At 50.2% G+C, this 17,554-nt stretch overlaps 1 protein-coding gene across 1 annotated transcript; it reads right to left on the minus strand.

Annotated features, from left to right (window-relative positions):
* Window positions 1–1,193: 1,193 nt before the first annotated feature.
* On the minus strand, window positions 1,194–2,511 carry LOC143774716 (olfactory receptor 2A12-like). The gene is made up of 2 exons (XM_077262481.1): window positions 2,356–2,511; window positions 1,194–2,153 (listed from the first exon to the last, which is right to left on the minus strand). The coding sequence occupies exons 1-2, from the start codon at window positions 2,509–2,511 to the stop codon at window positions 1,194–1,196; spliced, it is 1,116 nt and encodes a 371-aa protein (XP_077118596.1).
* Window positions 2,512–17,554: the final 15,043 nt, after the last annotated feature.

Below are 17,554 nucleotides of genomic sequence, written 5' to 3' on the forward strand. Positions count from 1 at the left end.
CTGTGAGCAGGTGCCAGGTCGTGCTGAAAAATGAAATCTTCATCTCCATAAAGCATTTCAGCCAATGGAAGCATGAAGTGCTCCAAAATCTCCTGACAGCTAGCTGCATTGACCCTGCCCTTGATGAAACACAGTGGACCAACACCAGCAGCTGACATGGCACCCCACACCATCACTGACTGTGGGTACTTGACACTGGACTTCAGGCATTTTGGCATTTCCTTCTCCCCCGTCTTCCTCCAGACTCTAGCACCTTGATTTCCGAATGACATGCAAAATTTGCTTTCATCAGAAAAAAGTACTTGGGACCACTTAGCAACAGTCCAGTGCTGCTTCTCTGTAGCCCAGGTCAGGCGCTTCTGCCGCTGTTTATGGTTCAAAAGTGGCTTTACCTGGGGAATGCGGCACCTGTAGCCCATTTCCTGCACACGCCTGTGCACGGTGGCTCTGGATGTTTCCACACCAGACTCAGTCCACTGCTTCCTCAGGTTCCCCAAGGTCTGGAATCGGTCCTTCTCCACAATCTTCCTCAGGGTCCGGTCACCTCTTCTCGTTGTACAGCGTTTTCTGCCACATTTTTTCCTTCCAACAGACTTACCATTGAGGTGCCTTGATACAGCACTCTGGGAACAGCCTATTTGTTGAGAAATTTCTTTCTGGGTCTTACCCTCTTGCTTGAGGGTGTCAATGATGGCCTTCTTGACATCTGTCAGGTCGCTAGTCTTACCCATGATGGGGGTTTTGAGTAATGAACCAGGCAGGGAGTTTTTATAAGCCTCAGGTATCTTTTGCATGTGTTTAGAGTTAATTAGTTGATTCAGAAGATTAGGGTAATAGGTCGTTTAGAGAACCTTTTCTTGATATGCTAATTTATTGAGACAGGTTTTTTGGGTTATCAGGAGTTGTATGCCAAAATCATCAGTATTAAAACAATAAAAGACCTGACAAATTTCAGTTGGTGGATAATGAATCTATAATATATGAAAGTTTAATTGTAATCATTACATTATGGTAAATAATGAAATTTAACACTATATGCTAATTTTTTGAGAAGGACCTGTAATATGCTTGCTTTAAGCTTTGTGCTATTCTTTCGTCTTATCAGAACTGAATGTTTTTGGCTCAACAGATTATGCATTTGAAAGTCTCTCAGGATCCTACTGCTACTTAAGGTTAACTTTTTCGAGAATGAACTATGTACAGCTCAAAAAATTAGCTGCCATTTTCAGTGCATTCTGACCATTTTTCCTATTTAGTATGACTTTTTTTATTTCCTCATTTCTCAGACTGTATATAATGGGGTTGACCAAAGGAGTAAACACAGTATATAGCAGAGATAGGATCTTACGGATGGTTGATGATTGGCTTTTAGGTGGGACAATATAAACACTGAATATTGTCCAGTAGAATATGGAGACCACAGTGAGATGGGAGCTGCAGGTGGAGAAGGCTTTCTTCCTACCGTTACTGGATGGGATTGTTAATACTGTTATAACAATATAAGTATAAGATACTATAATGATGGTGGCAGGAATAAAAATTGATGGAATGCCTGCTAAAAAAATCTCCAAGTGGACAATGTGGGCATCAGAACAGGCAAGTTCTATTATGGGGACAATGTCACAGAACAAATGATCAATGTTATTTGGACCACAAAAAATAAGATTTGCTATTGATATGACAAAAGTCAGAACTATTAAAAATCCAAACACCCAACAGATGATGATCAATATTACACAGTATTCGTTGGTCATGATGGTAGTGTATCGGAGAGGATTACAGATGGCCACATATCTGTCATAAGACATCACTGTTAGGAGAAGACATTCGGCTGCTTCCGAGGCACCAAGTAAATAACATTGAGTGATGCAGTCAATAAAACTGATGGTTCCTCCCTTAATTAGCAGGACTTGCAGCATTTTGGGGATAACATCTGTGGTCAACAAGATGTCGTAGATGGACAATTGTGAGATAAAGAAGTACATTGGAGTGTGGAGGTTCTTGTTGGTGGACACCACAGTGATGATGAGGACATTTCCACACAATATCAGACAATAGATTACAAGGAATAAGCAGAAAAGGAGAATTCTTACACCTCCATTGACTTGAAATCCTAAGAGAATGAAGTCTTTTACCACTGTTTTGTTATTGTCCTGTATATAAACCAAAAACAGTAATAGCATGTGTGAAAAATCCAAAAAAAGATCTTATCACAAAACATGGGATTTGTGGTGACCTCAAAATATTATAAGATAATTTTACATAGTGTATTATGGTAAATTAAAGGGGTTGTTCTTTTTCAAATAAATTTCTCCCCGGACTTCAGCTTGCTAACAAAAAAAGCTTTGTACTCACCTTCCCTGGGAATACCATCCAGTCAACACTGTTGTTTTCTGTGTCTGAGATTGGCTGCAGCACTGAAGTCACTTTGACCGTGCAGCAGTCAGTCAGTGAACGCAACAACTCAAAGTGGGATTTGCAATGTAAACGTAGCACTGAATTCCGAGGCATTGAGCTCTCTAATGACTGCTGTGCAGTTACATCATGTCAGCACCTCAGCCAATGCCAAACACCGCGAAGAGTGGCAGTGACTAGTCAGTGGTCCTGGTGAAGCTGAGTACAGAGTAATTTGATCTTTTTATTGGACACTGTAGCCAGTGAAGACATTTCACTGAAAGGGAACAACCCCTTCAAAATCATATTATTCACAAGTTATGTAAAACTAAGGAAAACAATCTAAGAAGCTTAAAAGTATATTGCATAGCCTGGAGGATATAGTGAGCTTATTAAAAAGGTAATACAAGCCTGGAGAACGTAGCAGCAATGGCATTTATTGATAAAATGTGATGATAAATTGCCTTTAATCTATATTGTCTTTATTAATTTTTTTTTTATGAAAATCCTACAATACTATGAATGTGCACTGAAATTTACAAGGTAACTTGGTTCCACGTGTCGGTATGGTTATCATAATATTACATTTTAGTAGCTTTTTTCTATCTATATATAAAAAGCTGAGTGTATGGATGTGTGTGTATGTATCAAGCCACGCCCACTCCACATAGTCCCACCCACTCCGCATAGCCACACTCACTCCACTCGCAAACATGCAAAGCCCCATCCACACGGCCCACGTTATTAGCACACATGGGCAGAGACACATTCACCTCGAAAGCCACCCTGTAAAACCCACTGGCTGCAACATCCCAGCCGCTGTGAGCTACAATCAGGGCTGTCACCTTCAGAGTATCAGTGCACGGCAGGCACAGGCCACATCTAGCTCCATCGTGTCTGGAATGGGGTTGCTCCTGTGAGGCATAACGTCAAGGGAAAGGGAGGAGCCTCATGGATTACACCGCTGTGCTCATAACAGGAAGTTGCTGTGCACATGTGAGGGGAAGAGAGGAGTGAGATGAAAATGAGAAAAGTGAGGGGAAAATGAGAGGAGTGAGGGGAAAATGAGTGGAGTGAGGGGAAAATAGGGGAGTGATTAGACAGGTGTGATGTCAAAATGACAGGTGTGAGGGGAAAAATGAGAGATATGAGGAGAAAAATGAGAGGAGTGAGATGAAAATGAGAAAAGTGAGGGGCAAATGAGAGGAGTGAGGGGAAAATGAGTGGAGTGAGGGGAAAATAGGGGAGTAAGGGGAAATGAGAGGTGTGAGGTGAAAATGAGAGGAGTGAGGGGAAAATAGTGGAGTGATTAGACAGGTGTGAGGTCAAAATGACAGGTGTGAGGGGAAAAATGAAAGATATGAGGGGAAAAATGAGAGGTGTGAGGTGAAAGTGAGAGGTGAAAATAAAAGTGTTAGGGCTAGCGGAATTATAAGGATGGTATATGGTGTGTTCGCAGCCCAGGGTCCACCGTGCAGAGTTGGAACCTGCTGCTGAGTAATAATGGACTATATGGAGGTATAATGTGGATAAACTCATGGGTTAGCTTCACCTGGTATGAAGGAAGTGAACCCTGTTGCGTCGCAGTACCGCACAAAGAGCGCAAGCAAGGAGTCACAGAACTCTGTCCCAAGACTCAGGGAAAGAGTTGCTCTAGACCTCTTGCGCTCAACACCGCTACTGGGGTGTCAGAGATTAACAGAACTAATAATTTACTGCACAAGAGTGCGTGCAGTGCTGCTCTGGCAGATGCTACTAACCACCCAGACTTGGGCCAGGAAAGAGCTCTATTAGCGCACAGCGCCATACTGGCAGTCACTGCAATAGGATGCTGTATCATGTGCTAGCTGTGTGGGATAGCTCTGTCAGGCACTAGGTAGCTTCCACCATTCGCGAACAGTCAACAACACTAGGGATGGGAATGATTTAGAGCTTTCATCTGTCGACAGGCATACATCCACACACACATGTTAATAATATTATACTAGCTCATGACTGTGCTGCCATGCAAACCTTTTTATAGCGGAAGCTCTCCAGGACCTTCCTTGTGGTCCAATAGGAGCTGCTACAGTACCTGAGCATGTGACCCCCGACCTCCAAAGAGAGGTTGTCCCTTGGGCATGCTCAGAAAAAGAAAAGCAGAACTTAATCCCAGTGATGCCTGCTCGCTGCTGATCAGTACTGGTTACAATAGCTGAGCCTGGAAGGACAGAAGTATCCAGCCGCCCAGTATCAGCTTCAGCCATATGCTGGGACCAACATCTCTGCTGAGCAGGCTCCGCTGTGGCTCGAGGAGAATGGGAGACCACAGAAGAGATGGTTCGAGATTCCCTGTGTACAGTGGCGAGAACTTGACACCTAACATAAAGAGATAAATATAAATACACCTACAAAGAAGGGCACTACACAAAAGCAGTTTACTAATGAAAGACATGTTTATTCATGACACAAGATAAAACAAGACCAAACATGGTCATAAAAAAGCCAAATAGGCATAGATAACAGACACAGAAAAAAGATGGACGAACCTGGAAAATAATAATACAAATACCAGTGTATAAATATAACTCTCACTTAGGCAAAGAGTGATAAAAATAGAAAAAGACACAAGATGGCGCTATTTATTTATTACTAGCCAGTGCTATATCCTCTATACTAGTGGATGGAAATAAATATTAAAACAGATAAGTATATAAATAAATTAATACAGGAAAACCAGGCATCTATGAGGTATTAATAAATGGGGCTAAATGTGCCACACATAACAACATACATAGCGTCTGAGTACAGGCATCTTATAAACATATCTAATACAATACACAAAAGACACTAATTTACCAGGTAAGATAGAGGGAATCCAGGAGTCCACCACACCTGACGCACGTTTCACAATGAAATGCTTCATCCAGGGGTCCTAACATAAAGAGGTGTGAGAGGAGTGAAAGGTGTGAGGGGAAAATAAGAGGTTGTGTATAAGACCACATTCGCACTTTCAGTATATGGTCAGTATCTTACCTCACTATTTATAATCAAAAACCACGAGTGGGAGAAAAATACAGAAGTGGTGACGTGTTTCAAATATACTTTTCCTCTGATTGTTTTACCCCAAGTTTTAGCTTACAAATAGTGTTGAGCGATACCTTCCGATACTTGAAAGTATTGGTATCGGATAGTATCGGCCGATACCCGAAAAATATCGGATATCGCCGATACTGATACCCGATACCAATACAAGTCAATGGGACACAAGTATCGGAAGGTATCCTGGATGGTTCCCAGGGTCTGAAGGAGAGGAAACTCTCCTTAAGGCCCTGGGATCTATATTCATGTAAAAAATAAAGAATTAAAATAAAAAAATATGGATATACTCACCCCTCCGGAGGCCCCTGGACCTTACCGATGTAACCGGCAGCCTCCGTTCCTAAGAATGAGGAGTTTAGGACCTTTGATGACGCTCATGTGACCGCTCACGCGACCAATCACAAGCCGCGACGTCATCGCAGGTCCTAAACTCCTCATTCTTAGGAACGGAGGCTGCCGGTTACATCGGTAAGGTCCAGGGGCCTCCAGAGGGGTGAGTATATCCATATTTTTTATTTAAATTCTTTATTTTTTACATGAATATGGATCCCAGGGCCTGAAGAAGAGTCTTATCTCCTCCAGACCCTGGGATCCATACACTGGGAACTTCCGATTCCGATTTCCGATATCACAAAAATATCGGAACTTGGTATTGGAATTCCGATACCGCAAGTATCGGCCGATACCCGATACTTGCGGTATCGGAATGCTCAACACTACTTACAAACACTGAGGTAAAAATACTGACAAAATAACATGTGAACGAGGTCTAAAGGACAAAAGTGTGGTGCTGCTGCAGTAGTAGTGGGCTGTGCATACGATATTCTTTATTGCAATTAGTGCAATTTCTCTTGGGATCAAGTGCTTCCAATTGCATATGGAAGAGGAGTGTGAGGTGCTGCCGAAGGAGGCAACTATAAAGGAGAAAAGCTGTGCTGCAGAAAATTGCTGTGTAAAAAGAAGGAGCATGAGGTGCAGGAGGAATAAGGCCCCTTAACTGCCACCGTTAAAAGCAGTTTAACTGCACGGACAATGCCAGGCACTTCAGTTGCCATATTCTAACAGGTATAACGTTTCCATTTTGCGGAACAAGAGAGTTTTCTGAAAGTTAGTTTGTTGTGGAATATTTCTTTTTTTTATTTGTACCATACTTGGGTACATACAACCTTTTTATAACTCTTTATTAAATGGTTCTGGGGAAGTAACATGACTAGTGTTGAGCATTCCGATACCGCAAGTATCGGGTATCGGCCGATACTTGCGGTATCGGAATTCCGATACCGGGATTCCGATACTTGCCGCGTATCGGATACCGGAATCGGAAGTTCCAAGATTCAAAATGCAGAAATTCAGCCAATGAGAATGATTCCAAGTGTGGGCACATCCTGTTTAGCATGGAGGGCATGAAACTACTGGCAAGGCTGTGATTGGCTGCTGAAATGATGTCATGATGCAGTTTAAAAGTCGCTGGCGCCATTTTGCGATCACTCTGCTGTGAATTCAGTTAGTGACAGGACGCTGTTTGCTGACTGAGGGACAGTTTAGAGATAGCGATTTGCTTCTTTGTGCTTTCCAAAGGCTAATTTAGCAACCGCTGTGTTCACCTACTATTCACCTTGCTTTTGCCTTGTAGCGCTGTTTTCACAGCGATCTGCAAGGTCTGTGTGTGTGTGTGTGTGAGTGCAGCCCACTCTCTAGTCTGAGTGCAGCCACATAGGCCATCCATAGCTGGTTGTATTCAGTTCAGGGAGGGTGGTTCATTGCCTCATACTGTTCTTTTTTTTTTTTTTTTTCAAGTAGTGTAGTCTGCTGCTAATTTATTCAAAAAAATCCTATTAGTGTCTTTCCACCCGTCTCCAGCTAATTTGTGGAAAAACACTACATAGGATAACGTAGAGGAGGGTTTTTGGGCCTTGCAGCGCCGTTTACGGCTGTCTGCACGGTCTCCGTGTGATTGCAGCTCGCCCTGTAGTCTGTGAGCAGCCATAGCCTGGTTGTCTCCAGCTCAGGGTTGTTCACTGCGTCATACCGCCAAATCAATTTTCATTTTGTTTTAAGTAGTGCAGGCTGCTGCACATTTTTTCAAAAAATTCCTATTAGTGTCTTTCCACCCGTCTCCAGCTAATTTGTGGAAAAACACTACATAGGATAACATAGAGGAGGGTTTTTGGGCCTTGCAGCGCCGTTTACGGCTGTCTGCACGGTCTCCGTGTGACTGCAGCTCGCCCTGTAGTCTGTGAGCAGCCATAGCCTGGTTGTCTCTAGCTCAGGGTTCTTCACTGCGTCATACCGCCAAATCAATTTTCATTTTGTTTTAAGTAGTGCAGGCTGCTGCACATTTTTTCAAAAAATTCCTATTAGTGTCTTTCCACCCATCTCCAGCTAATTTGTGGAAAAACACTACATAGGATAACGTAGAGGAGGGTTTTTGGGCCTTGCAGCGCCGTTTACGGCTGTCTGCACGGTCTCCGTGTGACTGCAGCTCGCCCTGTAGTCTGTGAGCAGCCATAGCCTGGTTGTCTCCAGCTCAGGGTTCTTCACTGCGTCATACCGCCAAATCAATTTTCATTTTGTTTTAAGTAGTGCAGGCTGCTACACATTTTTTCAAAAAAATCCTATTAGTGTCTTTCCACCCGTCTCCAGCTAATTTGTGGAAAAACACTACATAGGATAACGTAGAGGAGGGTTTTTGGGCCTTGCAGCGCCGTTTACGTCTGTCTGCACGGTCTCCGTGTGACTGCAGCTCTATCCGTTGTCAGTTCAGCCCCCAAAAAATAAAAAAATAATAAAGTTCACCAAACACACCAGTTACACCACTTTACATTTGTGTAGGCCACATTAGCTCATATTAAAGTCTAGTCCACACTTTAGAAAATTAGTGTTTCTTATACCTGTTAGGAGGAGTTGCTCAGTAATAAGCACACAAAGCCGTTAGTACTTTTCTGCTTATCTTTATCAGTCAACCAAGATGAAGAAGGCAGTGAGTAAGGCACGTGGGCGTGGGCGCGAAGCAGGGAGGGGACGTGGGGATTCTGTGCCTGCTGCGGGCACCGGTGACTCATCAGCACCCACTTTCACCAGGCAACAGTCATTCATGCGCAGCTTTGTGTCAGAGCGCCGTACACCGCTGCTGCGTGAAGACCAAATTGAAGCCGTTGTCGGATGGATGGCAGCTAATGCATCAACTTCAATTAGTGCCACATCCTCTCAGACACAGAGCACTGGAGAGCAGCCATCTGTCTCTTCACCACCTGCCAAATTGCCCAGGCAGACAGAGAGCCCAGGACAGGAGCCGTCTCTACTTCTGTTCTCTGAATCTCTTGGCTTGGAAACAGGGGGCCAGCCAAGCAGCATTGGAGAAATGGAAGAAGAGGCAGGGTGCAGTGATGCCCAACAGCTTTTTCTCTCTTCCTCTGAAGAGGCGGGTGGGCCAGTGGCTCCGGTCACCACATCGCAGGCCGCATCAGCTGATGATGACACTCAGGTGCCACTTACTGGTGCGTGCTCTGCTGCTGAGACTACCCAGGAGGAGCAGTTGGGGGCAGAGGGTAGTGTAGATGATGAGGTCCTTGACCCATCTTGGCGTGAGGGACAGGAAGGTGGTGGGAGCAGCTCTGAGGAAGAGATTCCCCGTACGGCCCAAAGAGAGAGAGGGAGGGGGAAGACTGCGGATCCTGCAGCCTCCGCTTTGGCACCCGTTAGGAGCATGTCTCTTCCAAAAGCCAAAAAGGGCGCTCCCAAGACTTGCAGTGCCTGGTCCTTTTTTGACACAGTTGCAGATGACATTTGCTATGTCAGATGCAAGGTGTGTCATCAAAAAGTCAAAAGAGGTCGAAATGTCAGCAGCCTCAATACCTCCAACACGTGGAAACATGTGCGGACCAGGCATGCGGCGTTGTTAGAAAAACACACTGAAGAGCTAGGCCAACCAACAGCGGCAGCTACCACCTCTTCATCTCGTGTTGCCTCTTCCTCCAGCTCACACGCAGCTGGTTCGGCTTCCTCCCAGGATCGCCGTGGAAGAACCTCTGGCCCTGTTGTCCAGAGACCCGCTGTAATTCCACCCGCAGCACCACTTTCCCAGTCATCCACACACTCCCAGCCCAGTCTACAGCCATCGGTAGTACAGGCATGGGAGAAAAGGCGGCCTTTCTCGTCAAACCACCCACGAGCACAGGCTCTGACTGCAGGCATTGCCAAACTTCTGTCACTGGAAATGCTGTCATTCAGGCTGGTGGAGACTGACAGCTTCCGTGACTTGATGTCATTGGCAGTCCCACAGTACAATGTGCCCAGCCGCTTTTACTTCAGCAGGCAAGCCGTCCCTGCCCTGCACAAGCATGTGGAGGGACACATAAAACACGCGCTACTGAACGCCATCAGTAGCAAGGTCCACCTCACCACCGATGCGTGGACCAGTCAACATGGACAGGGGCGATACCTTTCCCTCACTGCCCATTGGGTTAATGTCGTTGAGCCGGGTACAGACCGTGCGAGTGGCGCAGGACGTGTCCTGCCCACTCCAAGGATTGCAGGAATCCATTCTGTACGCATTGACTCCTCCTCTTACACCAGTTCCTCAGAATCATCGCTGCAGGAGCCGTCACAGTCCACCTCCACATGGACCCGTGATGAACGTGTACCTGTTACGACCGACATGAGCACAGCCGTGGCCAAACGTCAACAGGCCGTCTTGAAATTAATTTTTTTGGGGAATCGTAGCCACACAGCGCAGAAGCTCTGGAATGCCATCAAGCAGGAGAGCGATGTGTGGTTTGTGCCAGCGAATCTCCAGCCAGGCATGGTAGTGTGTGATAATGGCCGAAATCTGGTGGCAGCTCTGGGCCTCGGCAACCTCACTCACATCCCATGTCTGGCACATGTGCTCAATTTGGTCGTGCAGAGCTTTTTGAGGGACTATCCGGATCTTGATGCACTGCTGCACAAGGTCCGCCTAGAGTGTGCTCACTTGCGGCGTTCCAGCACGGCAAAAGCGCGAATTGCGGCTCTGCAGCGCCGACACCGCCTGCCGGAACATCGCATCATATGTGACCTACCTACCAGGTGGAATTCCACGTTACATATGTTGGAGCGGTTGTGTGAGCAGCAGCAAGCTGTAATGGAGTACCAGCTGCTTCAGGCGCAAAGAAGTCGCACTCAGCGCCGTACAGACTTCACAACCACAGAGTGGGCCACTATGAATGACGTCTGCCAGGTTTTGCATCCCTTTGATTATTCCACGCGGATGGCGAGTGCAGATGATGCACTAGTCAGCATGACTGTCCCCCTTATCTGCCTGCTTGAAAAATCACTGCAAGCGCTAAGGGATGATGTTGTGGAAGAGGTGGAGGATGAGGATTCACCATTTCCATCATCTTCTGGACAGTCAGCGCCACGTGGTTCCTCACAAACGCGTAGGCAGGGGACAGTTTGTGAGGAGGATGAGGAGGAGTCAATGGAGGAGGAAGACATCCGTCCAGAGGAGGGAGTTACACAATTGTCCAGTACTCAGTGTGTACAGCGAGGGTGGGGTGATGACGAGCGGGCAGAGATCACGCCTCCAGCAGGGGACAGCGTTTCTTGGGCAGTTGGCAGTCTGCAGCACATGGTGGATTACATGCTGCAGTGCCTGAGAAACGACCGCCGCATCGCCCACATTCTCAACATGTCTGATTATTGGGTGTTCACCCTCCTCGATCCTCGCTACCGGGACAACGTAGAAAGCCTCATCACACCGTTGAACCGGGAGCGAAAAATGCGGGAGTACCAAGACACACTGGTCAATTCCATCATCTTCTCCATTCCAACTGAGAGAAGTGCTGCTAGTGCATTCCAAAGCAGCTCAGTGCGTCCAGGCAGTGGTGGAGGCTCTGCACAAAGAGGGAGCAGAAGCAGTGCCTCTGCCCAAGGCAAGACCAGTATGGCCCAACTGTGGCACAGTTTTCTGTGCCCCCCACAAAAGTCTACACCATCACAGACGGCTCCAGTCAGCAGGAGGCAACGGTTCCGTCAGATGGTGACAGACTACATGTCTTGCCCTCTTGCTGTACTCCCAGACGGCTCTTCCCCTTTCAAGTTTTGGGTCTCAAAGCTGGATACATGGCCAGAGCTAAGCCAGTATGCATTGGAGGTGCTGTCTTGCCCTGCGGCCAGTGTATTATCGGAACGTGTCTTTAGTGCTGCAGGTGGTGTACTAACTGACCGTCGCATGCGACTATCCTCCGATAACGTTGACCGGCTTACTTTCCTGAAAATGAACAAGGCCTGGATCTCGCAGGAATTTGCCACTCCTCCTCCTGATTAAATAATTAGGTCACTGTATACGTTATCCAGGTCTCCTGTTGTGTTCATCTTTCTACCACCTGAACTTAAATTCCTGGGCTCCAACACCGCCAGTTGAGGCTCAGAAGTGCCGTCTGCACAGTCAAAACATACGACCCAGTGTTATTGGGTTTCAGTAACGTCAGCTGATCCCCAGCTGCGTAGCCGGCAATGTGTCATGCGACCGCCACGCTGACACAACAACTGAAATGTAAGGGAATCTGTCCCCCCCCCAAGGCGTTTGTTACTGAAAGAGCCTCCTTGTGCAGCAGTAATGCTGCACAAGGAAAAGGTAGCTATTTTGGTTTAGCTCCTTGCACACGCAGAACTTAACACTTATAAAATGTGTCCACTGATACCGTAAAACCGTCCCGGAGGTGGGACTTTCCTTCGTAATATGACGCAGCACAGCCGTCATTCCTCCCCCCCCGGCGCCGCGCCCCGGCTCCTCAGCGTTGTTTGATTCCGTCCCGGAGCCTGTGCTGTTATGTTATCCCGTGGCCAGGCACACTTAGCGCTGCCCGTCTTCTGGCATCATTTGGTGTCAGGATGGCTGCGCCTGTGCGGCCGCGCTGGCCGAGGGCCCACCTCGCAGTGTCTTCTGATTTAATCCCACTGGGGGCCTGGGATCCATGGACATGCGCAGTGCATATCTGAACCTCCACCTCTCACTCATCTCCCTACGGCTTCTTCAGACTGTTCGGTGTCAGCTGGTCCCTAATAGCATGCCACGGCCGTGACACCGCACAGTCTTAAGAAGCCGTAGGGAGGGGAGTGAGAGGCGAGGATATGCACTGTGCATGGCCATGGATCCCAGGCCCCCAGCGGGATAAAATCAGAAGACACTGCGAGGCGGGCTCTCGGCCAGCGCGGCCGCACAGGTGCAGCCAGCCTGACACCAAATGATGTCAGAAGATGGGCAGCGCTAAGTGTGCCTGGCCAAGGGATAACATAACAGCGCAGGCTCCCGGACGGAATCAAACAACGCTGAGGAGCCGGGGCGCGGCGCCCGGGGGGGAGGAATGACGGCTGTGCTGCGTCATATTACGAAGGAAAGTCCCACCTCCGGGACGGTTTCACGGTTTCAGGGGACACATTTTATAAGTGTTTAGTTCTGTGTTTGCAAGGAGCATGATGAAAAGAGCCACCTTTTCCTTTTGCATCTTTTGTGCTGCACAAGCTGGCTCTTTCAGCTACAAACGCCTTGGGGGGGTTAAAGGTTCCCTTTCGACTTTCTCAGGCTTCGGCCTACATTGTGTTCCTCTGCTTTTCCACCTGTCCCTGGGCTCCAACACCGCTAGTTGCCGTCCAGAAGTGCTGTCCGCACAGTCCCAACAGTCGCTCCTCTGTTATTGGGGTTCAGTAACGTCAGCTGTTCCCCTGCTGTGTGTGTGGCAATCCCTCCTACCTCCTCCACCTCCTCCTCCTCCACCTGTCCCTGGGCTCCAACACCGCTAGTTGTTGCCTGGTAGTGCTGTATGCACAGTCAACAGTCCCTCCTCTGTTATTGGGGTTCAGTAACGTCAGCTGTTCCCCTGCTGTGTGTGTGGCAATCCCTCCTATCTCCTCCACCTCCTCCTCCACCTGTCCCTGGGCTCCAACACCGCTAGTTGTTGCCTGGTAGTGCTGTACGCACAGTCCCAACAGTCCCTCCTCTGTTATTGGGGTTCAGTAATGTCAGCTGTTCCCCTGCTGTGTGTGTGGCAATCCCTCCTACCTCCTCCACCTCCTCCTCCTCCACCTATCCCTGGGCTCCAACACCGCTAGTTGTTGCCTGGTAGTGCTGTACACACAGTCAACAGTCCCTCCTCTGTTATTGGGGTTCAGTAATGTCAGCTGTTCCCCTGCTGTGTGTGTGGCAATCCCTCCTACCTCCTCCACCTCCTCCTCTTCCACCTGTCCCTGGGCTCCAACACCGCTAGTTGTTGCCTGGTAGTGCTGTACGCACAGTCAACAGTCCCTCCTCTGTTATTGGGGTTCAGTAACATCAGCTGTTCCCCTGCTGTGTGTGTGGCAATCCCTTTTATCTCCTCCACCTCCTCCTCCACCTGTCCCTGGGCTCCAACACCGCTAGTTGTTGCCTGGTAGTGCTGTACGCACAGTCCCAACAGTCCCTCCTCTGTTATTGGGGTTCAGTAATGTCAGCTGTTCCCCTGCTGTGTGTGTGGCAATCCCTCCTACCTCCTCCACCTCCTCCTCCTCCACCTGTCCCTGGGCTCCAACACCGCTAGTTGTTGCCTGGTAGTGCTGTACGCACAGTCAACAGTCCCTCCTCTGTTATTGGGGTTCAGTAATGTCAGCTGTTCCCCTGCTGTGTGTGTGGCAATCCCTCCTACCTCCTCCACCTCCTCCTCCTCCACCTGTCCCTGGGCTCCAACACCGCTAGTTGTTGCCTGGTAGTGCTGTACGCACAGTCCCAACAGTCCCTCCTCTGTTATTGGGGTTCAGTAACGTCAGCTGTTCCCCTGCTGTGTGTGTGGCAATCCCTCCTACCTCCTCCACCTCCTCCTCCTCCACCTGTCCCTGGGCTCCAACACCGCTAGTTGTTGCCTGGTAGTGCTGTACGCACAGTCAACAGTCCCTCCTCTGTTATTGGGGTTCAGTAATGTCAGCTGTTCCCCTGCTGTGTGTGGCAATCCCTCCTACCTCCTCCACCTCCTCCTCCTCCTCCACCTGTCCCTGGGCTCCAACACCGCTAGTTGCCGTCCAGAAGTGCTGTCCGCACAGAGCCAAACACCTCGCCAATGTGTTAGTGGGGTTCAGCACCGCCAGCTGTTCCCCTGCTGTGCAGCCGGCAACGTGTACTGCGACCGCCACGCAGGCACAACAAGTTAAATTTAAGGGAACCTGCCCCCCCCCCCAGGCGTTTGTTACTGAAGGAGCAACCTTGTGCAGCAGTAATGATGCAAAGGGAAAAAGTGCCTCTTTTCGTGGTGCTCCTTGCACATGCTGATCCTAACACTTATGAAAAGTGTCCCCTCCTACCGTGATACCGTACGGTTGGTGGAACTTTCCTTTGTGATGTGACGCAGCACAGCCGTCATTCTTACCCCCTTGGAGCCGTGCGCCGCCTCCTCAGCGTTGTTTGAATCAGTCCCGGAGCCTGCGCTGTTAGGTTAGCCCTTGGCCATGCACACATTTTGCGCTGCCCGTCTTCTGACATCATTTGGTGTCAGGCTGGCTGCGCCTGTGCGGCCGCGCTGGCGAGAGCCCGCCTCGTACTGTCTTCTGATTTCATCCCACTGTGGGCCTGAGATCCATGGACATGCGCAGTGCATATCTGAACCTCCACCTCTCACTCATCTCCCTACGGCTTCTTCAGACTGTTCGGTGTCAGCTGGTCCCTAATAGCATGCCACGGCCGTGACACCGCACAGTCAGAAGAAGCCGTAGGGAGATGAGTGAGAGGTGGAGGTTCAGATATGCACTGCGCATGTCCATGGATCTCAGGCCCCCAGTGGGATTAAATCAGAAGACAGTACGAGGTGGGCTCTCGGCCAGCGCGGCCGCACAGGCGCAGCCAGCCTGACACCAAATGATGTCAGAAGACGGGCAGCGCAAAATGTGTGCATGGCCAAGGGCTAACCTAACAGCGCAGGCTCCGGGACTGATTCAAACAACGCTGAGGAGGCGGCGCACGGCGCCAAGGGGTTAAGAATGACGGCTGTGCTGCGTCACATCACAAAGGAAAGTTCCACCTACCGGACGGTATCACGGTAGGAGGGGACACTTTTTATAAGTGTTAGGTTCAGCATGTGCAAGGACCATAATTAAAAGAGCTAAGTTTACCTTTTCCAGCATTAGTGCTGTACACGATGGCTCTTTCAGCTACAAACGCCTGGGGGGGGTTAAAGTTTCCCTTTCAACTTGCTCCAGTGCAGGCTTCGGCCTACACTCTGCTCCCTCTCCTCCTCCTGCTGACCCTGGGCTCTAACACCGCCAGTTGGGGCCCAGATGTGCTAGCTGCACAGAGCCAAACACCAGCCAATGTGTCAGTGGGGTTCAGCACCGCCAGCTGTTCCCCTGCTGTGCAGCCGGCAACGTGTCCTGCAACTGCCACGCAGGCACAACAGACCCAAAGCTGCCGCCAGTGCAGGCTTCGGCCTACACTCTGCTCCATCTCCTCCTCCTGCTGACCCCGGGCTCTAACACCGCCAGTTGGGGCCCGGTACTGCTAGCTGCGCAGAGAAAAACACCAGCCAATGTGTCAGTGGGGTCCAGCACCGCCAGCTGTTCCCCTGCTGTGCAGCCGGCAACGTGTCCTGCAACTGCCACGCAGGCACAACAGACCCAAAGCTGCCGCCAGTGCAGGCTTCGGCCTACACTCTGCTCCATCTCCTCCTCCTGCTGACCCCGGGCTCTAACACCGCCAGTTGGGGCCCGGTACTGCTAGCTGCACAGAGAAAAACACCAGCCAATGTGTCAGTGGGGTCCAGCACCGCCAGCTGTTCCCCTGCTGTGCAGCCGGCAACGTGTCCTGCAACTGCCACGCAGGCACAACAGACCCAAAGCTGCCGCCAGTGCAGGCTTCGGCCTACACTCTGCTCCATCTCCTCCTCCTGCTGACCCCGGGCTCTAACACCGCCAGTTGGGGCCCGGTACTGCTAGCTGCACAGAGAAAAACACCAGCCAATGTGTCAGTGGGGTCCAGCACCGCCAGCTGTTCCCCTGCTGTGCAGCCGGCAACGTGTCCTGCAACTGCCACGCAAGCACAACAGACCCAAAGCTGCCGCCAGTGCAGGTTTCGGCCTACACTCTGCTCCATCTCCTCCTCCTGCTGACCCCGGGCTCTAACACCGCCAGTTGGGGCCCGGTACTGCTAGCTGCACAGAGCCAAACACCAGCCAATGTGTCAGTGGGGTTCAGCACCGCCAGCTGTTCCCCTGCTGTGCAGCCGGCAACGTGTCCTGCGACCGCCACGCAGGCACAACAGACCCAAAGCTGCCGCCAGTGCAGGCTTCGGCCTACACTCCCCTCCCCCTTGCTCCTCCTCCTGCTCCTCCTCCTGCTGACCCTGGGCTCTAACACCGCCAGTTGGGGCCCGGTACTGCTAGCTGCACAGAGAAAAACACCAGCCAATGTGTCAGTGGGGTCCAGCACCGCCAGCTGTTCCCCTGCTGTGCAGCCGGCAACGTGTCCTGCAACTGCCACGCAGGCACAACAGACCCAAAGCTGCCGCCAGTGCAGGCTTCGGCCTACACTCTGCTCCATCTCCTCCTCCTGCTGACCCCGAGCTCTAACACCGCCAGTTGGGGCCCGGTACTGCTAGCTGCACAGAGAAAAACACCAGCCAATGTGTCAGTGGGGTCCAGCACCGCCAGCTGTTCCCCTGCTGTGCAGCCGGCAACGTGTCCTGCAACTGCCACGCAGGCACAACAGACCCAAAGCTGCCGCCAGTGCAGGCTTCGGCCTACACTCTGCTCCATCTCCTCCTCCTGCTGACCCCGGGCTCTAACACCGCCAGTTGGGGCCCGGTATTGCTAGCTGCACAGAGAAAAACACCAGCCAATGTGTCAGTGGGGTCCAGCACCGCCAGCTGTTCCCCTGCTGTGCAGCCGGCAACGTGTCCTGCAACTGCCACGCAGGCACAACAGACCCAAAGCTGCCGCCAGTGCAGGCTTCGGCCTACACTCTGCTCCATCTCCTCCTCCTGCTGACCCCGGGCTCTAACACCGCCAGTTGGGGCCCGGTACTGCTAGCTGCACAGAGCCAAACACCAGCCAATGTGTCAGTGGGGTTCAGCACCGCCAGCTGTTCC

Source organism: Ranitomeya variabilis, chromosome 5, assembly GCF_051348905.1.
Source record: "Ranitomeya variabilis isolate aRanVar5 chromosome 5, aRanVar5.hap1, whole genome shotgun sequence".
NCBI classification, from domain to species: Eukaryota; Metazoa; Chordata; class Amphibia; order Anura; family Dendrobatidae; genus Ranitomeya; species Ranitomeya variabilis.

Excerpts from the sequence above, each read along its gene's own strand:
- LOC143774716 (XM_077262481.1), bottom strand. The coding sequence starts at position 2,511 with ATGCCTCGGAATTCAGTGCTACGTTTACATTGCAAATCCCACTTTGAG. Across the intron at positions 2,154-2,355 it reads GGATGGTATTCCCAGGGAAG|GACAATAACAAAACAGTGGT; the intron begins GTGAGTACAAAG and ends GTTTATATACAG.